The sequence below is a fragment of the Heptranchias perlo genome, chromosome 3 (genome assembly GCF_035084215.1).
Source record: "Heptranchias perlo isolate sHepPer1 chromosome 3, sHepPer1.hap1, whole genome shotgun sequence".
NCBI classification, from domain to species: Eukaryota; Metazoa; Chordata; class Chondrichthyes; order Hexanchiformes; family Hexanchidae; genus Heptranchias; species Heptranchias perlo.
Window position 1 is genome coordinate 67,183,755 of NC_090327.1, and position 22,453 is coordinate 67,206,207.

Sequence of the window (22,453 nt, forward strand, 5' to 3'; positions counted from 1 at the left end):
GGGCAAAGGGGGAGAGGGAGGGAGAGAGGGCAAAGGGGGAGAGAGGGCAAAGGGGGAGAGAGGGCAAAGGGGGAGAGAGGGCAAAGGGGGAGAGAGGGCAAAGGGGGAGAGAGGGCAAAGGGGGAGAGAGGGCAAAGGGGGAGAGGGCAAAGGGGGAGAGAGGGCAAAGGGGGAGAGGGCAAAGGGGGAGAGAGAGAGAGAGGGCAAAGAGGGAGAGAGAGAGAGGGCAAAGGGGGAGAGAGGGAGAGGGCAAAGGGGGAGAGAGGGAGAGGGCAAAGGGGGAGAGAGGGAGAGGGCAAAGGGGGAGAGAGGGAGAGGGCAAAGGGGGAGAGAGGGAGAGGGCAAAGGGGGAGAGAGGGAGAGGGCAAAGGGGGAGAGAGAGAGAGGGCAAAGGGGGAGAGAGAGAGAGGGCAAAGGGGGAGAGAGAGAGAGGGCAAAGGGGGAGAGAGAGAGAGGGCAAAGGGGGAGAGAGAGAGAGGGCAAAGGGAGAGAGAGAGAGAGGGCAAAGGGGGAGAGAGAGAGAGGGCAAAGGGGGAGAGAGAGAGAGGGCAAAGGGGGGAGAGAGAGAGAGGGCAAAGAGGGAGAGAGGGAGAGGGCAGAGAGGGAGAGGGCAAAGGGGGAGAGAGGGAGAGGGCAAAGGGGCAGAGAGGGAGAGGGCAAAGAGGGAGAGGGCAAAGGGGCAGAGAGGGAGAGAGGGCAGAGAGGGAGAGGGCAAAGAGGGAGAGAGGAGGGAGAGGGCAAAGAGGGAGAGGGAGAGGGGGCAAAGAGGGAGAGGGCAAAGGGGGAGAGAGGGCAAAGAGGGAGAGAGGGAGAGGGCAAAGAGGGAGAGAGGGAGAGGGCAAAGGGGGAGAGAGGGAGAGGGCAAAGGGGGAGAGAGGGAGAGGGCAAAGGGGGAGAGAGGGAGAGGGCAAAGAGGGAGAGAGGGAGAGGGCAAAGAGGGAGAGAGGGAGAGGGCAAAGAGGGAGAGGGAGTGAGAGAGGGAGAGGGCAAAGAGGGGGAGAGGGAGAGGGCAAAGAGGGGGAGAGGGAGAGAGGGCAAAGGGGGAGAGAGGGCAAAGGGGGAGAGAGGGCAAAGAGGGGGAGAGGGCAAAGAGGGGGAGAGGGCAAAGAGGGGGAGAGGGCAAAGAGGGGGAGAGGGCAAAGAGGGGGAGAGGGCAAAGAGGGGGAGAGGGCAAAGAGGGGGAGAGGGCAAAGAGGGGGAGAGGGCAAAGAGGGGGAGAGGGCAAAGAGGGGGAGAGGGCAAAGAGGGGGAGAGGGCAAAGAGGGGGAGAGGGCAAAGGGGGAGAGAGGGCAAAGAGGGAGAGAGGAGAGGGCAAAGGGGGAGAGAGGGCAAAGAGGGAGAGGGGGAGAGGGCAAAGAGGGGGAGAGGGCAAAGAGGGGGAGAGGGAGAGGGCAAAGGGGGAGAGAGGGCAAAGGGGGAGAGAGGGCAAAGGGGGAGAGAGGGAGAGGGCAAAGAGGGAGAGGGCAAAGGGGGAGAGAGGGAGAGAGGGCAGAGAGGGAGAGGGCAAAGAGGGAGAGAGGAGGGAGAGGGCAAAGAGGGAGAGAGGAGGGAGAGAGGGCAAAGGGGGAGAGAGGGCAAAGGGGGAGAGAGGGCAAAGGGGGAGAGAGGGCAAAGGGGGAGAGAGGGCAAAGGGGGAGAGAGGGCAAAGGGGGAGAGAGGGCAAAGGGGGAGAGAGGGCAAAGGGGGAGAGAGGGCAAAGGGGGAGAGAGGGCAAAGGGGGAGAGAGGGCAAAGAGGGGGAGAGGGCAAAGAGGGGGAGAGGGCAAAGAGGGGGAGAGGGCAAAGAGGGGGAGAGGGCAAAGAGGGGGAGAGGGCAAAGAGGGGGAGAGGGCAAAGAGGGGGAGAGGGCAAAGAGGGGGAGAGGGCAAAGAGGGAGAGAGAGGAGGGAGAGAGGGAGAGAGAGGAGGGAGAGAGGGAGAGGGCAAAGGGGGAGAGAGGGCAAAGGGGGGAGAGGGTGAGAGGGCAAAGAGGGAGAGGGAGAGAGAGAGGAGGGCAAAGGGGGAGAGAGGGCAAAGGGGGAGAGAGGGCAAAGGGGGAGAGAGGGCAAAGGGGGAGAGAGGGCAAAGGGGGAGAGAGGGCAAAGGGGGAGAGAGGGCAAAGGGGGAGAGAGGGCAAAGGGGGAGAGAGGGCAAAGGGAGGGAGAGAGGGAGAGGGCAGGAGAGAGGGCAAGGGGGGAGAGAGGGAGAGGGCAGGAGAGAGGGAGAGGGCAGGAGAGAGGGCAAGGGGGGAAGGGGAGAGAGGGAGAGGGCAGGAGAGAGGGCAAAGAGGGAGAGAGGGCAGGAGAGAGGGCAAAGAGGGAGAGAGGGCAGGAGAGAGGGAGAGAGCAGGAGAGAGGGCAAAGAGGGAGAGAGGGCAAGGGGGGAGAGGGCAGGAGAGAGGGAGAGGGCAGGAGAGAGGGAGAGGGCAGGAGAGAGGGCAAAGAGGGAGAGAGGGCAGGAGAGAGGGCAAAGAGGGAGAGGGCAGGAGAGAGGGCAAAGAGGAGGGAGAGGGCAGGAGAGAGGGTAAAGAGGAGGGAGAGGTCAGGAGAGAGGGCAAAGAGGAGGGAGAGGGCAAAGAAGAGAGGAGAGAGAGAGGGCAGGAGGGGAGAGAGGAGGGGGAGAGGGCAGGAGAGAGGCAAAGAGGGAGAGAGAGGGAGAGGGCAAAGAGGGAAGAGAGGGGGCAAAGAGGGGAAGAGAGGGGGCAAAGAGGGAAGAGAGGGGGCAAAGAGGGAAGAGAGGGGCAAAGAGGGGAAGAGAGGGGCAAAGAGGGGAAGAGAGGGGGCAAAGAGGGAAGAGAGGGGGCAAAGAGGGGAAGAGAGGGGGCAAAGAGGGGAAAGAGAGAGGCAAAGAGGGGGAGAGAGAGGGGGCAGAGGGAGAGAGAGGGGGCAGAGGGAGAGAGAGGGGGCAGAGAGGGGGCAGAGGGAGAGAGAGGGGGCAGAGGGAGCAAAGAGGGAGAGAGAGGAGAGGGCAGAGGGAGAGAGAGGAGAGGGCAGAGGGAGAGAGAGGAGAGGGCAGAGGGAGAGAGAGGAGAGGGCAGAGGGAGAGAGGAGAGAGAGAGGGGGCAAGAGGGCAAAGAGGAGAGGGGGGAGAGAGAGGAGAGAGAGAGGGCAGAGGGAGAGAGGAGAGGGGGGCAGAGAGGGCAAAGAGGGAGAGAGAGGAGAGGGGGGCAGAGAGGGCAAAGAGGGAGAGGGGGCAGAGGGGGGCAAAGAGGGAGAGAGAGGAGAGGGGGCAGAGAGGGCAAAGAGGAGAGAGAGAGAAGGGGGCAGAGAGGGCAAAGAGGGAGAGAGAGGAGAGGGGCAGAGAGGGCAAAGAGGGAGAGAGAGGAGAGGGGGCAGAGAGGGCAAAGAGGGAGAGAGAGGGCAAAGAGGGAGAGAGGGGAGGAGAGAGAGGGCAGGAGGAGGGGGCAGAGAGAGAGGAGAGAGGGGGCAGAGAGAGAGGAGAGAGGGGGCAGAGAGAGAGGAGAGGAGGGGCAGAGAGAGGAGAGAGGGGGCAGAGAGAGGAGAGAGGGGGCAGAGAGAGGAGAGAGGGGGCAGAGAGAGGAGAGAGGGGCAGAGAGAGGAGAGGGGGGCAGGGGGAGAGGGAGAGAGGGAGAGAGGGGGAGAGAGAGGGGCAGAGAGAGGAGAGGGGCAGAGAGAGGAGAGAGGGGGCAGAGAGAGGAGAGAGGGGGCAGAGAGAGGAGAGAGGGGGCAGAGAGAGGAGAGAGGGGGCAGAGAGAGGAGAGAGGGGCAGAGAGAGGAGAGAGGGGGCAGAGAGAGGAGAGAGGGGGCAGAGAGAGGAGAGAGGGGGCAGAGAGAGGAGAGAGGGGGCAGAGAGGAGAGAGGGGAGAGAGAGGAGAGAGGGGGCAGAGAGAGGAGAGAGGGGGCAGAGAGAGGAGAGAGGGGGCAGAGAGAGGAGAGAGGGGGCAGAGAGAGAGAGAGGGGGCAGAGAGGAGAGAGAGGGGGCAGAGAGGAGAGAGAGGGGGAGAGAGGGGGAGAGAGGGGGAGGAGAGAAAGGGGGCAGAGAGGGCAAAGAGGAGAGGGCAGAGAGGGCAGGGGAGAGAGCAGGAGAGAGAGAGGGCAGGAGAGAGAGAGAGGGCAGGAAGAGAGAGAGAGGGGGGGGCAGAGAGAGAGAGAGGGGGGGGCAGAGAGAGAGAGAGGGGGGGGGCAGAGAGAGAGAGAGGGGGGGGCAGAGAGAGAGAGAGAGGGGGGGGGGCAGAGAGAGAGAGAGAGGGGGGGGCAGAGAGAGAGAGAGAGGGGGGGGCAGAGAGAGAGGAGAGAGGGGGCAGAGAGAGGAGAGGAGGGGGCAGAGAGAGGAGAGAAAGTGAGGGCAGAGAGAGAGGAGAGAGAGGGGGCAGAGAGGAGAGAGAGGGGGCAGAGAGGAGAGAGAGGGGGCAGAGAGGAGAGAGGGGGAGGAGAAAGGGGGCAGAGAGGGCAAAGAGGAGGGGAGAGAGAGGGCAGGAGGAGAGAGAGGGCAGGAGGAGAAGAGAGGGCAGAGAGAGCAGGAGAAGAGGGCAGGAGAGAGAGAGAGAGGGGGGGGCAGAGAGAGAGAGAGGGGGGGCAGAGAGAGAGAGAGGGGGGGGCAGAGAGAGAGAGAGAGGGGGGGGCAGAGAGAGAGAGAGAGGGGGGGGCAGAGAGAGAGAGAGAGAGAGGGGGGGGCAGAGAGAGAGAGGAGAGAGAGAGGGGGGGGGCAGAGAGAGAGAGAGGGGGGGCAGAGAGAGAGAGAGAGGGGGGGGCAGAGAGAGAGAGAGAGGGGGGGGCAGAGAGAGAGAGAGAGGGGGGGGCAGAGAGAGAGAGGGGGGGGCAGAGAGAGAGGGGGGGGCAGAGAGAGAGAGAGGGGGGGGGCAGAGAGAGAGAGAGGGGGGGGCAGAGAGAGAGAGAGGGAGGGGCAGAGAGAGAGAGAGGGGGGGCAGAGAGAGAGAGAGGGGGGGGCAGAGAGAGAGAGAGGGAGGGGGCAGAGAGAGAGAGAGGGGGGGGCAGAGAGAGAGAGAGGGGGGGGGCAGAGAGAGAGAGAGGGGGGGGCAGAGAGAGAGAGAGGGGGGGCAGAGAGAGAGAGAGAGGGGGGGGGCAGAGAGAGAGAGAGGGGGGGCAGAGAGAGAGAGAGGGGGGGGCAGAGAGAGAGAGAGAGAGGAGAGGGCAGAGAGAGAGAGAGAGAGGGGGCAGAGAGAGAGAGAGAGAGGGCAGAGGGAGAGAGAGAGGGGGGGGCAGGAGGAGAGAGGGGGGGCAGGAGGGAGGGAGCAGAGAGAGGAGGAGAGGGCGAGTGGAGAGGGCAGGAGGAGAGTGGAGAGGGCAGGAGGAGTGGAGTGGAGAGAGGGCAGGAGGAGAGGAGAGTGGAGAGAGGGCAGGAGGAGAGGAGAGTGGAGAGGAGGGCAGGAGGAGAGGAGAGTGGAGAGAGGGCAGGAGGAGAGGACAAGGGCAGAAGTGAGCAGAGAGGGGGAGGAGAGGAGGGCAGAAGGAGAATGTGGAGAGGCAGAAGGAGGGAGTGAAGAGGGCGGGAGGAGAGGAATGTGTATAACTATATAATTGATGACTTTTCCTGATTGGAGTTTTTGGTCCCAGTACCTCTTCACTCTGTTGCAGCAGGAGACCAGGCCAATAGATTATGTTGTAGACACCAGAGCTTTTATATGAAATCTATACCAGGCTTCCCCACTACAACAGCATCACCATGGGATGAGATTTTTCCTGGGAAGGGGGTCTGGGGAACACCCTTTTTGTCCTCTTTAATCTAACTTATGATCCTCTCTGTGGACAAAATAGTGAAGGGTAGTTGGGAGAAGCATTCAGTTAATAAGTAAGTCTTGCATTTGTGTAGTGCCTTTCAGGACGTCCCAAAGTGCTTTACAGCCAGTGAATTACTTTGAAGTGTGTTACTGTTCTATTGTAGGAAATCCAGCAGCCAATGTGTGCACAGCAAGGTCCCACAAACAGCAATGTGATAATGACCAAATAATCTGTTTTAGGGATGTTGTTTGAGGGATACATATTGGCCAGAACCCTGGAAGAACTCACCTGCACTTCTTTGAAATAGTGGCATGGGATCTTTTACATCCACTTGAGAGTGCAAACGGGGCCTTGGTTTAACACCTCCTCTGACAGTCAGCACCTCAGGCAGCACTCCCTCAGTACTGCACTGGTCAGCCTAGTTTTTGTGCTCAAATCTCTGAAGTGGAACTTGAACCCATGACCTTCTGGCTGAGCTACAGCTGACACTATGCAACTAATGTTTCACATGCAACCTTTCAGGGTTTTGATTTATTTTTCATTCTTTTTTTTTTACTTTTACTTTTTAATGTTGATCTTGGAAAGTAGTATTGAGTGAACTTGTAAGGATGTAAGGTTAACCATGTAGTTGATTTTCAAAAGCAAAATACTGCGGATGCTGAAAATCTGAAATAAAAAACAGAAAATGCTGGAAATATTCAGCAAGTCAGGCAGCATCTGTGGAGAAAGGAACAGAGTTAATGTTTCAGGTCAATGACCTTCGTCTTGATTTAGTTCATGTTGCACCCTAGTGTGAACTTTCTAGAATGTTAGTAAAAAGGCATTAGCTGATTTTGGACACACACACACACTGCTGAAAAGGTGAGTGAAACAGCGAAACACCTTTTTAATGTGATAGGGTTATTATTGTGGTGAACCAATCTAATGAGGAATTCAGCTTCTGGAAACCGACATTAAGTCTGGCTCACCCAAATTTCCTGTCCTTACTGACCTATATTGGCTTTCCAATGCCTACAATTTAAAATCCTCATCCACATATTTAAATCCCTTCATGGTCTTGCTCATCACTATCTCTGTAACCTCCTCAGGCCCTACATCCCCACTCTCCGTTGCCTCCATTGGCGACTGTGCCTTCAGTTGCCTAGGCCCCATGCTCTGGAATTCCCTCCCTAAACTTCTCTGCTTCTCCACCACTCTCTGCCCTTAAGACTCACCATAAAACCCATGTCTTTGACCAAGCTTTTAACCATCTCTCCTAATCTCACCTGTTCAGGCTTCTGAAGTGCCTTGGGAAGTTTTACTGCATTTACTGCTGTTGATGAAATGTTCCATTACCTGCCACTATCAACTCCTACCTTGACCAGTACAGATCAGGACGCTGGATTGATTACTCTCCTTTTCACCCAGCTGACCCATTTTGAAAAGTGATTATGCAATTTGAATATTTTGTTTCAGGTGTTCTTGGCAAATAAAATTTCCTAAAACCAACAGACTATTGTTCGATTCTCTCTACCTGTTGCATTTTACTGAGTAGAATAACTTATATAATTTTCAGAGAAATATGAAACAAGCAGAGCACAGTTGTAATACAGCAGTGCCCCGTCGTATACACATTATATGTGGCTCACTCACTGATGGAGTAACCGTATAATCTGCTCCATTTAACAGTCTAACTTTTCTTTGGTTTAGGTTTACTGTATCAACACGATGGGCAGGTCTGGTTCAAGAACAGATACAAAAATGAAATTTTAAAATGCAGTGTACTTTTTCATGAAGTTTATTGATGAATTTTTCATGAAGTTAACCAGTTTTCCACATTTTGTGAGGCACACTAATAAAATGCCACATTATTGGTAAGATTGGTTTATATTATTACAATTTTTATTGATGCCAGGTGCTGTAAAAAGATAACTCAGAATGCCTGGAAATGTGCGAAAGTTAAGAGATGAAGACATTAATCCATGTATCGAGGTAGTAGCATTGTTAAACTCCAGCAGTCATTTTATTATACCAGGTTTGTTAACTGATGTGAGAAGTACTTCATTTTTATTTAAAGGAAACTGATGCCTCCAGGAAGTGCCTAGAAGCAAACAACTACAATAAAGATGCATGCAGCCATAATTTTCTGAGGTATAAAATGTGTAGGAAATTCTGGGTAAGTGTGACTAAAGATTTGACTCGTAGAATTTATCAGAAGACTCTTTTATGAGCAGTAGCTGAAAGAACAGAGGCTACAAATTTGGCTGGTCTTAGTTGTGGGTATTTCATAACACATCAGCCTGGATTTTCTAATCAAGCTAAAGTGCTTCACCCCCCACCCCCACCCCCTCAGCACAGATGGAGGTGGAAACTTCTTCAGGAGTCTTCTAGTCACTGTCATTTGCAGGATTTTCTGCTGGAGGTGATGCAGGAGTTGCAATATATTGCTACAGTCAATCTCAATCCCTGAATTATGATTTGTTTATCTCTCACAAATAGCCATTGACCAAGGATGAAACTATGGTAAATTTATTGTGTAACTCATAGCATAACAGTTAGTTCATGTGCTAGTATCTTGAATCAAGTTTTGTGGAAATTATTATTTACTTTGAAACTTTTTTTTCCCTTCCTTGAAGAACAATGTAATGGTTCAAAGACGAAGAAATGGTATTAGCCCTGATATGCCAACAGCCAGGGAAAGAAGAGACATTTTGGAAGAATACAAAGAGAAGCCCTACTGATGATTCTGAAAAAATTATCAATGTGAATGAATCCACTTGAATAATTTTGAATATGTAAATTTATATCTGAATAAAGCTTTATTAAATGAACGCAACTAGAACATCAGATATCTTGTGATAGAAGAGCATAGAGATTTCACAAAATATATGAATGCAAGTCTCAGAAAAGTGCCTAAAACCACTGTCTTCAGATTTGTGTAATGGGAACAAAAGAATTGTTGAAACAAACTACTTTAAAAAAAATAAACACAAAATGAAAACTTAAAAGATCAATTTTCAATTTAAGGGGATTACTTTTATGGGCTGCCAGCAAAGGCGGTTGAGGCCAGGAAATCTATTTTAGTCTAAGATATAATAAATGTGTGTGTATGTTAAATTTGTCAATATAATCCACTAATTTGCATATGCTAATTTTTATGTAATTTAAGATGGAGTATTTAATGTCTTGTTTGTGACTTTAGGCAGACATACTTTTTCTGTAATGTACAATTTTTAAGTTCCCAAAATGTTATTTTATGAGTTTAATGAGTGAACGCAAAGGCATTTAACTAACATTTATGTCTGTGACATTGAGATGTAGTAAAGTTTAATTTTGTAAAGCATGGATGTGTACCTTTTGATTCTAGATAAATGCAGAAACCAGCCCTGTAGTTACAGGGTGCTTTTGACCCTGTTTTATTTGGATATTTGAGACATTCTCATTATTTTCAATGGGAGCTTTGGCCACTTTGGGTGTGAAAGATTCAAAAGTAATGCCTGGATTTAAAGAACCTGGGAATTCAGCAACAGGAAAAAAGTAAAATTCTTCAGTAAAGTATAAAAAGCAGGTTGTTTCAGATTAAGATGTTCGCAAAGGTGGGTTTTGATTGTGTTGAATTTTTATTTAGTACAGTACAAAACGGTGTACTGGGACTTTTGTATTCATGGTGTACTAGTCTTGGGGGGGGTGGGGTGGAGATGCAGCAATGGAAAACATCTGAAATCTGGCCTTGAACTGAAAGAAGTTATCCACATTATGCTTGACAGTGTTTTAGACTCATGATAAAGGTAACTAAAACCCACACGACCCCTCTGTCCTGGCTCACTACTGCCCCTTCTCCAACCTTCCTTCTCAAAGGTCTGTGAAAGTGTAATCGCCTCGAGTTTCTGACCCCATATCCTTTCTGCCCATTTCCACCTTGGTAAAATCTCCTGCCTCAGCCCACTGCTACTGAAATCTTAATACATCTTTCTGGCACATCTAGACTCCTTGTACCCTCCATAAACTTCAGCTTATCCAGCTCGCCTATTATGAGGACAGTTTGCATAAATTTTCTTTGTATTCCCTTGAGTTTAGAAGGTTGAGGGGTGATCTAATCATGATCTTAAAAATTATAAGGGATTCAATAGAGTAGATCGAGAAATTATTTCCTCGTGACAGAATCCAGAACAATGGGCCATAGTCATAAAATTAGAGCTAGACCAGTTAAGATTGAAATCAAGAAGCATTTTTCACACACAGGGTAGTAGAAATCTGGAACTATCTTCCCCTAAAGGCTGTGGATATTGAGTCAATTGATATTTTCAAGACTGAGATCGACAGATTTTTATTGGGTAAGGGTATCAAGGGATATTGGTCAAAGACGGGTAAATAGTCGTGGTACAAATCAGCCAGGATCTAATTGAATGGCGGAACAAGCTCGAGGACTGGAGGACCTACTCCTGTTCCTATGTTCCTCACTGACCTATATCAGTTCCCAGTCCCCCAACAGCTCATTTAAAATTTTTGTCCAGAGCCTCACCCCTTTCTATCCCTCTAACCTCATACAACCCTTCGAACTCTCTGTTCCCTCTCCCTTTACACCACCATTGATGGCTAAGCTTTCAGCCACCTTGGTCCCACATTCCAAAATTTCCTGCACCTCCCTCTCTTCCTGTAAAAGCCTTCTTGAAACCCACCTCTTTAACCAAGCTGGATGTTGTTTCCGTACACCTCTGCGATGTGCCTTGATACATTTTCTACCTTAAATGTGCTATTGTAAATGCAAGTTGTTGAATTAATGTGACCCATGAGTATAAAAATGTAGAATGAGAAAGGGCACTTGTCCCTTTCAGGCAATATACGGTTCAACTTCTGGACTCTAGACAATCCATTCGATATATGTGCAACAAAAATATATTTTACATCTGTATTCAATTTTTGATTTGGATTCTTCACTGCTGGAAACAATATATGGGGTTAAAACCCAAGGTCAGACAAGGTATTTCTCAAAGAAAAAGCCTTTAACTCAAGAGACAAGACCAACTGGCTGTGGTAGGCTTCACAAGGTACAAAGTGTAAGGAAAACACAAGGGCAAGGCTAAGGTGCTATGTGGGTTAAATGGTTGCAGATTTCATATTGCATCATGCTATTGTCAAAGATTGAATATACATTTAATATTGATAGGGGAAATGCAGATTTTTGTTCCACCATAACGTCAAAGGTGTTTGGATTGTATTTCTGTTGAATGCCTTTTTTACCCATGGGTCAGTTTTAGCTTTCCAGCCAGGAGAAGAGCTGTATGTTTGAGATTGTGCAGTCAGTAGAGGAGCTAGTTATGAAACCAGCATATTTTGCAGTGTAAGAAGTGTGCTGTTTTAAAATCTATATACAGAGAGTAAGAGATCTCTATTTTATGTATGGATGACTATAATGAAGTGTATGATTCATTGTTTTGAACTGTATTCTGTTGTTTTACTGTTTTATTTAAATAAACAACTTGCATTTATATAGCCTAGTGAAATGCTCCAAGACTCTTCACAGGAGTGTTATCAAACAAAATATAGCCATCTTTTAGTTTAGAACCCGAGTCTTGGGCTGATAGTGTATATTCAGTCTGCCTTTTGAAGAGAATCACATGGCAGCACATGATACTTTGCATTAGCTGGTGTACAGATTAAGGGTTCTCTTGCAATCCCTGAATCTCACTATTGTTTACCTAGATATTGATTTAACAAAATGCACTCGGGTTGTAGGAGCCGCAACACCCGTTTATGGGGGTGGCTGGTGACACAACCCGAGAAAATATCTAGCACAAAAACCCAAAAATGTGAATGTGGAACAGACTGCAAGCAAAAACACTCCTTTTATGAGAAGTGCAAGTATTTGTTTGGAAAAGGACTGCAGAATGTGACAATTTGTGTAGATGATGGAATAGATAGGAATGTGATATGTGAAAAGTAACTGGCCAGGTCTGAATAAAGGAGGCTAAAAGGTTAGATCAGTAATCTGAAGTTTTGTGTAATGACCTATAGCAGGTCTTGTAACAACAACTTGCATTTCCAAAGCACTCATTACATCCTAGGGAGGATTTAGAAGGCAGGGATAGAGATAGCAAGATGGAAGTTCTGAGGGAAGGAGTTCCAGAGAGTTGGAGCAAGGTGACTGAAGCCATGGTCACCAGTGTTGGAGCAGAGAATGAGAAAGAGGCTGGTGTTGGAGGACCGGGTGGTGCGTGCAGGGACATAAGGCCGGAGGAGCTCATGGAAGTAGCCTAGAATGAGGCAGTGAAAGGATTTGAAGGTGAGGATGAGAATGTTAAAAGTTGATTCTTTTGAACTGAGGAAGCCATTGGAGCATGGCGAGGACAGGGATGTGGACCTTAGTGCAAGTGAGGACATGGGCTGTGATATTCTGGCTGATTTGTTGTCTATAAATGGTAAAGATGACAAAGGGGATAATCTCCGAAAGCTTGTGATTTAAAAATAAAATTGTTGGACTATAACCTGGTGTTGTAAGATTCCTTATAAATGGTAAAAGTATGGAGGCCAGTAAAAAGTTGGAAAAGTCCAGCTGTGCGATGATAAATGCATAGATTGAAGTTTCAGGAGAAAAGAGCAAAGGGTGGAAGTGGGTGATGTGGTGGGGTACAAAAGTAACCTTAATAATTTTACCAAATGCCCTTTGGAAGTCTAAGCACACAACATCATAAGGTTTGCTACAGTCAACTTGGATTTTCATTTCTTCCAAGAAATCAAGGAGATTGGTCAGATAAGATCTTCCCCATCTAAAGCCCTGTTGACTGTTGTTTATTTGGTTTTTGGACAGATAATGCTCAAGTTTACTCCTGATAATTGATTCCATTATTTTACACCAAATTGGAATAAGACTAACAGGTCTGCAGTTGCCTGTGCCTGTTTTGTTATCCTTTTTGAATATAGGTATTAGCCTGTTTCCAATCTACTGGTACCTCCCCACTGTCCATTGCCTTCCTTCTCCTAATTGGCAATGGTTCACAAATCTCCACACTAGTCTCAACAACAACTTACATTTATATAGCACCTTTGACATAGTAAAATGTCTTAAGGCGCTTCACAGGAGCATTATCAAACAAAATTTGACACCAAGCCACATAAGGAGATATTAGGACAAGTGACCAGAAGCTTGGTCAAATAGGTAGGTTTTAAGGAGCGTACTAAAGGAGGAGAGGGAGTGGGGGGGGGGGGGGGGTGGGGAGGTTTAGGGAGGGAATTCTAGAGCTTAGGGCTTAGGCATCTGAAGGCATGGCTGCCAATGGTGGAACAAAGAAAATTGGGGATGTGCAAGAGGCCAGAATTGGAGGAGCACAGAGATCTCGGAGGATTGTAGGGCTGGAATATATTAGAGGCAGGGAGGGGCGAGGCCATGGAGGGATTTGAAAATAAGGATGAGAAATTTTAAATCGAGGCTTTCCTGTATCTCAAAATTCTGGGATAAATACCATTTAGCACTCTTTTTTATTCTAAGCCATTTCAGCTTGTCTAGACTTCCATCTCACTCAGTGAAATCCTGAATTTTGTCTTGGTGCTCTTTTTCTGGGGATGACATGTTGTTGATATCTTCCAGTATGAATACTTTGAGGAAATAACAATTCAGAATATTTAGTATCTTACGTTCACCCTCAGTTTCAAGCACATTTGCATCTTGCTTTAAGTAGCTTCTTCTGTTGTCTGTATCTTTTTGGTTAACTTTTAAGTTTGTACCACGTGCAGAACAGAAAACTATTCCAAGCAATGACACAGAGAAATTTAGAAAGGACAGGAAATTGGGAAAGGAGGGAGTAGCAATATTGATAAAAGACACAATTGCCGCAGTAGAAAGAAAGGATTTCGGTCAGGGTGATCAGGCAGTGGAAACACTAGAGGTAGAGTTAAGGAACTTCAAAGATTGCAAGACTGTTAGGAGCTGTCGTCAGACTTGATAGCAGTGTTGTAGTGGTGGGGGGGGGGGGGGCGGGGGGGATGTATAAATACAGAGTTCAGGGAAGCATGTTGCAAAAACAGTGTGGTTATAATGGGAGATTTTAATTGTCACATTGACTGAGAGAAGCAGAACAGCTCAGGTAGTAAAGGCAACAAATTTCTAGAATGTATTCAGGATATATTTTCTGGAACAATATGTTTTGGAACAGACAAGGGAACAGGCCATACTGGATTTAGTGATGAATAACAAACCAGAATTAATTAACAATCTGACGGTAAGGGAGCATCTTGTAAATAATGAGCATAATATGACTGAATTTGATATTAGATTTGATAGGAAGATGGGAGAGTCATAAAGCAAGGTTTTAAATTTATGTAAGGCAAATGTGGAAGTGATGAGAAATAAATTGACTTATTTTACTCGTTCATGGGATGTGGGAGCCACTAGCAAGGCCAGCATTTGTTGTCCATCCCTAATTGTCCTTGAGAAGGTGGTGGTGAGCCACCTTGAACTGCTGCAGTCCGTGTGGTGAAGGTTCTCCAACAGCGCTCTTAGGTAGGGAGTTCCAGGATTTTGACCCACCGACGATGAAGGAACGGCGATATATTTCCAAGTCGGGATGGTGTGTGACTTGGAGGGGAACGTGCAGGTGGTGTTGTTCCCATGCGCCTGCTGCTCTTGTCCTTCTAGTTGGTAGAGGTCAGTCGTGGGTTTGGGCGGTGCTGTGGAAGAAGCTTTGGTGAGTTGCTGCAGTGCATCCTGTGGATGGTACACACTGCAGCCATGGTGCACTGGTGGTGGAGGGAGTGAATGTTTTGGGTGGTGGATGGGGTGCCAATCAAGCAGGCTGCTTTGTCCTGGATGGTGTCGAGCTTCTTGAGTGTTGTTGGAGCTGCACTCATCCAGGCAAATGGAGAGTAATCCATCACACTCCTGACTTGTGCCTTGTAGATGATTGAAAGGCTTTGGGGAGTCAGGAGGTGAGTCACTCGCCGCAGAATACCCAGCCTCTGACCTGCTCTTGTAGTCACAGTATCTATATGGCTAGTCCAGTTAAGTTTCTGGTGAATGGTGACTCCCAAGTTGTCAATGCTGGGGGATTCGGTGATGGTAATGCCATTGAATGTCAAGGGGAGGTGGTTAGTCTCTCTCTTGTTGGAGATGTTCATTGCCTGGCACTTGTCTGGCACGAATGTTACTTAGCACTTATCAGCCCAAGTCTGGAAGTTGTCAAGGTCTTGCTGCATGCGGGCACGGACTGCTTCATTATCTGCAGGGTTATGAATGGAACTGAACACTGCAATCATTAGCCAAACATCCCCACTTTTGACCTTATGATGGAGGGAAGGTCATTGATGAAGCAGCTGAAGATGGTTGGGCCTAGGACACTACCCTGAGGAACTTCTGCATCAATGTCTTGGGGCTGAGATGATTGGTCTCCAACAACCACTACCATCTTCCTTTGTGCGAGGTATGACTCCAGCCACTGGAGAGTTTTCCCCGATTCCCATTGACTTCAATTTTACTAGGGCTCCTTGGTGCCACACTCGGTCAAATGCTGCTTTGATGTCAAGGGCAGTCACTCTCACCTCACCTCTGGAATTCAACTCTTTTGTCCATTTTGACAGCTGCAAGAAAAATAGGGTGGTAATAGTAGGGGACTTTAACTTTCCCAACATTGACTGGGACAGCCATAGCATTAGGGGCTTGGATGGAGAGAAATTTGTTGAGTGTATTCAGGAGGAATTTTTCATTCAGTATGTGGATGGCCCGACTAGAGAGGGGGCAAAACCTGACCTCCTCTTGGGAAATAAGGAAGGGCAGGCGACAGAAGTGTTAGTGAGGGATCACTTTGGGACCAGTGATCATAATTCCATTAGTTTTAAGATAGCTATGGAGAAGGATAGGTCTGGCCCAAAAGTTAAAATTCTAAATTGGGGAAAGGCCAATTTTGATGGTATTAGACAGGAACTTTCAGAAGTTGATTGGGAGAGTCTGTTGGCAGGCAAAGGGACGTCTGGTAAGTGGGAGGCTTTCAAAAGTGTGTTAACCAGGGTTCAGGGGAAGCACATTCCTTATAAAGTGAAGGGCAAGGCTGGTAGAAGTAGGGAACCTTGGATGACTCGGGAGATTGAGGCACTAGTCAAAAAGAAGAAGGAGGCATATGACATGCATAGGCAGCTGGGATCAAGTGGATCCCTTGGAGTATAGAGATTGCCAGAGTAGAGTTAAGAGAAATCAGGAGGGCAAAAAGGGGACATGAGATTGCTTTGGCAGATAAGGCAAAGGAGAATCCAAAGAGCTTCTACAAATACATAAAGGGCAAAAGAGTAACTAGGGAGAGAGTAGGGCCTCTTAAGGATCAACAAGGCCATCTATGTGCAGAACCACAAGAGATGGGTGAGATCCTGAATGAATATTTCACATCGGTATTTACGGTTGAGAAAGGCATGGATGTTAGGGAACTTGGGGAAATAAATAGTGATGTCTTGAGGAGTGTACATATTACAGAGAGGGAGGTGCTGGAAGTCTTAACGCGCATCAAGGTAGATAAATCTCCGGGACCTGATGAAATGTATCCCAGGACGTTATGGGAGGTTAGGGAGGAAATTGCAGGTCCCCTAGCAGAGATATTTGAATCATCCACCGCTACAGGTGAGGTGCCTGAAGATTGGAGGGTAGCAAATGTTGTGCCTTTGTTTAAGAAGGGCGGCAGGGAAAAGCCTGGGAACTACAGACCGGTGAGCCTGACATCTGTAGTGGGTAAGTTGTTAGAGGGTATTCTGAGGGACAGGATCGATAGGCATTTGGAGAGGCAGGGACTAATTAGGAACAGTCAGCATGGTTTTGTGAGAGGAAAATCATGTCTCACAAATTTGATTGAGTTTTTTGAAGGGGTAACCAAGAAGATAGATGAGGGCTGTGCAGTAGACGTGGTCTACATGGACTTCAGCAAAGCCTTTGACAAGGTACCGCATGGTAGGTTGTTACATAAGGTTAAATCTCATGGGATCCAAGGTGAGGTAGCCAATTGGATACAAAATTGGCTTGACGACAGAAGACAGAGGGTGGTTGTAGAGGGTTGTCTTTCAAACTGGATGCCTGTGTCCAGCGGTGTGCCTCAGGGATCGGTGCTGGGTCCGCTGTTATTTGTTATTTATATTAATGATTTGGATGAGAATTTAGGAGGCATGGTTAGTAAGTTTGCAGATGACACCAAGATTGGTGGCATTGTGGACAGTGAAGAAGGTTATCTAGGATTGCAACGGGATCTTGATAAATTGGGCCAGTGGGCCGATGAATGGCAGATGGAGTTTAATTTAGATAAATGTGAGGTGATGCATTTTGGTAGATCGAATCGGGCCAGGACCTACTCCGTTAATGGTAGGGCGTTGGGGAGAGTTATAGAGCAAAGAGATCTAGGAGTACAGGTTCATAGCTCCTTGAAAGTGGAGTCACAGGTGGATAGGGTGGTGAAGAAGGCATTAGTCATGCTTGGTTTCATTGGTCAGAACATTGAATGCAGGAGTTGGGATGTCTTGTTGAAGTTGTACGGGGCATTGGTGAGGCCACACTTGGAATACTGTGCACAGTTCTGGTCACCCAATTATAGAAAGGATATTATTAAACTAGAAAGAGTGCAGAAAAGATTTACTAGGATGCTACCGGGACTTGATGGTTTGACTTATAGGGAGAGGTTGGATAGACTGAGACTTTTTTCCCTGGAGAGTAGGAGGTTAAGGGGTGATCTTATAGAAGTCTATAAAATAATGAGGGGCATAGATAAGGCAGATAGTCAAAATCTTTTCCCAAAGGTAGGGGAGTCTATTACGAGGGGGCATAGATTTAAGGTGAGAGGGGAGAGATACAAAAGGGTCCAGAGGGGCAATTTTTTCACTCAAAGGGTGGTGAGTGTCTGGAACGAGCTGCCAGAGGCAGGTACAATTTTGTCTTTTAAAAAGCATTTGGACAGTTACATGGGTAAGATGGGTATAGAGGGATATGGGCCAAGTGCAGGAAATTGGGACTAGCTTAGTGGTATAAACTGGGCGACATGGACATGTTGGGCCGAAGGGCCTGTTTCCATGTTGTAACTTCTATGATTCTATGTTTGGACCAAGGCTGTAATGAGGTCTGGCAGTTGAGTGGTCCTGGCGGAACCCAAACTGAGCATCGGTGAGCAGGTCATTGGTGAGTAAGTGCCACTTGATGGCACTATCGACGACACCTTCCATCACTTTGCTGATGATTGAGAGTAGACTGATGGGGCGGTAATAGGCTGGTTTGGATTTGTCCTTTTTGTGGACAGGAGATACCTGGCAATTTTCCACATTGTTGGGTAGATGCCGGTGTTGTAGCTGTACTGGAACAGCTTGGCTAGAGGCAAGGCTAGTTCTGGAGCACAAGACTTCAGCACTACAGCCGGGATGTTGTCAGGGCCCTTAGCCTTTGCTGTATGCAGTGCACTCAGCCATTTTTTTTATATCATGTGGATTGAATTGAATTGGCTGAAGACTGGTTTCTGTGATAGTGGGGATCTCGGGAGGAGGCAGAGATGGATCATCCACTCAGCACTTCTGGCTGAAGATGGTTGCAAACACTTCAGCCTGGTCTTTTACACTCACGTGCAGGGCTTTGCCTTCATTGAGGATGGGGATGTACACTGAGCCGCCTCCTCCTCCTGTTAGTTGTTTAATTGTCCATCACCATTCACGACTGGATGTGGCAGGACTGCAGAGCTTTGATCCGATCCGTTGGTTGTGGGATCGCTTAGCTCTGTCTACAGCATGCTGCTTCTGCTGTTTAGCATGCATGTAGTCCTGAGTTGTAGCTTCCCCAGGTTGGCACCTCATTTTTAGGTATGCCTGGTGCAGCTCCTGACTGCAGTAAACTGGGCTGAAATGGGTAAACATGCAGACAAACAGTGGGAAGTATTCAAATAAATATTTGGTACAATACAAAACCAGTACATACCCGTAAAAGATAAAGGCTCCACTTGTGTAGTTAAGTAATCATGGTCAGCAAATACAGTATCAAGCTAAAAGATAAGACTTATACAAATGCAAGGAAAGGTAGAAATCCAAAATGAAGTCATATGGCCAAGACCATGATTTAAGGTGACTGAATAGATTAAATTACTTTTCATTATGTTGTATTTCAGGATTCTTATTGGTGTTCTGGAATCATATTCTGCAATTTAGTTCATTTTCCTGTGAATACTGAAACAAAATGGCTTCACATATGACATACAAGAAGTAATAGTTACAATGGCAGTGCAGTGGGGCATGAACTTGTAATGACCTAAGCTGCAGCCATACCCAATATTCCATCAGTTGTATCATGGGAATAAACAATTTCAGTGATAGATTTTGAAAGGGGAAAATGAATCCTGATGGTGCTACATTAATTTTCTGGAGGATCATGGGGTATGCCCCCAGGAAATTTTGATTTCTTGACATTTTTGGTGCATTTTCTAGCATTTTGAAATGCAATATGATTTTTTTTTCCTTGGCTGCTTTCTCTATTCTTTTGCTATGCTTTCCCTTACCATTGAAATTTCTGATTTTTTTGCACCTCTGTTGAAATTAAGCCCAATTATGCATCTTTACTATCTTCTACACATGTATGGTTATGTAGTCCTGTTCTTTCAACCCATGAGCAATGCCATGGGACTTGAACTAGTTCAATTAGAAAACCCAATACAATCCAAAATGAGTATGTCTCAGGTGAAACAAATAAACATGCAAAATAAATGTGCTGCATTGTGTTAAGTGAAAGGGGCTATTGAACAAATTGTACGTTGTAACAATTGAGTTAATCTGTGGTTTGACTAATTTTGGAATCAAATAACTCAGGAGAGTTTACATACAATGTTATTAACATTTTACTGAGGTCGAGAGCCACATTAAAGCCTTAAGCTTTAAAATTAAACTATCATTTCTATTTTCAGCGCTGAGTCTCTCCATTTGTATTTAATAAACTTCAATACTAATGTTAGCATTTTAGTTAATCTAAGCATGAAACAATTATATCACATTATTATTCATTTTAGAAATGAAAGATAAAAAAATTAACTTCCTTTTTTTTTCCTTTGATGAGAGTTGCCACTGTTTCTCTAAATTAGGGCTATCTGCCTTATGGATGGCACCGCATCCACCACCCTAAACATTCACTCCCTTCACCACCGGCACACTGTGGCTGCAGCATGTACCATCTACAGGATGCACTGCAGCAACTCGCCAAGGCTTCTTCGACAGCACCTCCCAAACCCGTGACTTCTACCACCTAGAAGGACAATGGCAGCAAGCACATGGGAACAACACCACCTGCACGATCCCCTCCAAGTCACATACTCTCCTGACTTGGAAATATATCGCCGTTCCTTCATCGTCGCTGGGTCAAAATCCTGGAACTCCCTACCTAACAGCGTTGTAGGAGAACCTTCACCAAACTGACTGCAGCGGTTCAAGGCGGCGGCTCATCACCCACCTTCTCAGTGACGCCTACATCCCATGAACAAATAAAAAAAAAGCTTTTATTTTCTTACTATAGTTTTCCGAGTACATAGCAAGAGACATTAAAACCATGGCTCCTAATGTGCCATTTATCCAATAAAATACAGGCAAAAATGACTCTTTCCTCTCCTTGACTGCATTATTTTTATGATCTGTGTTTTATCTTATGCAATAGTCTCAATTGCATTTTTGAGATCCTATTTAACTCCAAATAACGATTTATTTTTCAAATGACCAAGAACATAGGGTGCACTACCAAACAAGTCAAGCTTCTGAAATATTTATATATTAAAAAAAGTAAATAATTAACAGGATCTAATCTTTACAAAGACTTCAGTGCTGTGTCAGAGAGGAAAGAGCCCAGATAACCTAATTTAATTTTGACCTTCTGATTCAGAAATCCAAAATGCAGATTATCCAAATTTAAATTCTGGTTTGAAAATTAATATCATTTATATACTATTAAGGTCAAAGCTGCATGCAGTAATAAGACTCAGCCACCAGGGGGAAACACCATGAGACCCTCTCCACCACAGGGTGTGACTGTCCAGACCCTCAGCTGGGAACAGGACAAAGATACGAAGATCCTTCCGAGGCCAGTTTTATCCAAAACGTTAGCCACTAGCCACATGTGGCTAATTGGGCATCCAGATATCCATCCAATAATGAGCAGCTGCAATGCAGTATATCATGGCAACTGGCAAGAAGCATCCAACCGTGTTCTGGATGGAGACCATATCATTGTGTGACTCAACATTCTCAACCATCCCTCTGATGAAGTTAATGTGCCTCTCGCAACTGCTAGACAAAAACCCAGAAGCTGTACTAAGGTTTGCTGTGCCTGATAAATGTATGCCAGAATTCCAAACTTCAGCAAAAGAGAAAAACCGGAAAGTTTCACATTGAATGGTGATAGATGTTTAAGTAAATAAACGTGTTAAGTACATTTACCTGTATTGTGTCTAAGGCGTTTTCTACTAAAATTAGTGCATATGGCTAAAAAGGTGTCCCCATACCATGTGGTTAGTAGCGATTTCTATTGGACAACACTGGACCACCTTGGACATTTTGGATACAGACCTCTTGGATCATTAGAGAGCTCAGACACATTGGTTCCTAGGATGATCTGTCACATGCATACCCTGTTACACTACTGGGAAGGTTGGATACAGGTAAACCCCATTCATACATGTCAACAATTCTTGTGCAGGAGGACCCGAGATACTGATGAACAAGCCCCATAATGCTTTGTGTTTTATCGCTTCTGTGCATACATAATGCTTCAGCACATAAATAGAAGAGACAACAGGATTTCTCCACCAGGAGATTGCCAAAACCCTGGAAAAACTACAATAAGCAGATAAAATGGCACAGTTTCTTCAGGATTTCCATCAAGATTATGGTCAGAGATCAGGAGATAAGAAGCTGTATAGGAGGCTTGTTGATTAAAATTAAGGTTCATGGAACTACAGGGAATGTGGCAGTATGGATAGCAAGTTGGTTAAAGGATAGAGGTTAATGATTCCTAGAACAGCAGGATGATCTGGATTGGAGGGATATAAACAGTGGTGTCCCCAGGGATCAGTACTGGGACCATTGCTTTTCTCAATATATAGATTCTACCCAGACTTTGGTATAGAGGGCACAATATCAAATTTTGCAGACTACACAAAAATAGGGAGTATGGTTAACTTAGATGACTATATGTGACTTCAGGAGGACATTTGCAGATTAAGAAAGAACTTATATTTATACAGCACCTTTCACATCTTCAGGATGTCAAAAGTGTTTTGACTCATCAAAAGACTGATCAAAACATAAAATTCTGAGGGAGCTTGACAGGGTAGATGCTGAGAGGTTGTTTCCCCTGGCTGGAGAATCTAGAATTAGGGGGCATAGTTGCAGGATGAGAGGTCAGCCATTTAAGGCTGAGATGAGGAGGAATTTCTTCATTCAGAGGGTTGTGAATCTTTGGAATTCTCTACCCAGAGGGCTGTGGATGCTGAGTCATTGAATATATTTGAGGCTGAGATAGATTTTTGGACTCTAGGGGAATCAAGGGATATGGGGATCGGGCAGGAAAGTAGAGTTGAGGTCGAAGATCAGCCATGATCTTATTGAATGGCGGAGCAGGCTCGAGGGGCCATGTGGCCCACTCCTGCTCCTATTTATGTTCTTAACATAAGAACAAGGAGTAGGAGTAGGCCAATCGGCCCCTCGAGCCTGCTCCGCCATTCAATAAGATCATGGCTGATCTGATCCTAACCTCAAATCTAAATTCATGTCCAATTTCCTGCCTGCTCCCCGTAACCCCTAATTCCCTTCACTTCTAGGAAACTGT

At 46.9% G+C, this 22,453-nt stretch overlaps 1 protein-coding gene across 3 annotated transcripts in view; it reads left to right on the forward strand.

Moving 5' to 3' along the window:
• chchd7 (coiled-coil-helix-coiled-coil-helix domain containing 7) overlaps positions 1-8,486 on the forward strand; it is a 134,198-nt gene extending 125,712 nt beyond the window's left edge. For 2 of the 3 annotated variants that reach the window (XM_067980095.1, XM_067980096.1), the window contains exons 2-4: positions 7,569-7,647; positions 7,733-7,831; positions 8,292-8,486. In XM_067980095.1, the coding sequence (XP_067836196.1) occupies positions 7,594-7,647; positions 7,733-7,831; positions 8,292-8,396 (258 nt within the window). In that variant the 5' untranslated portion in view covers positions 7,569-7,593 and the 3' untranslated portion in view covers positions 8,397-8,486. The remainder of the gene's footprint in view (positions 1-7,568; positions 7,648-7,732; positions 7,832-8,291) is intronic. The other variant, XM_067980094.1, reaches the window with a different exon arrangement.
• The last annotated feature ends 13,967 nt before the right edge of the window (positions 8,487-22,453 follow it).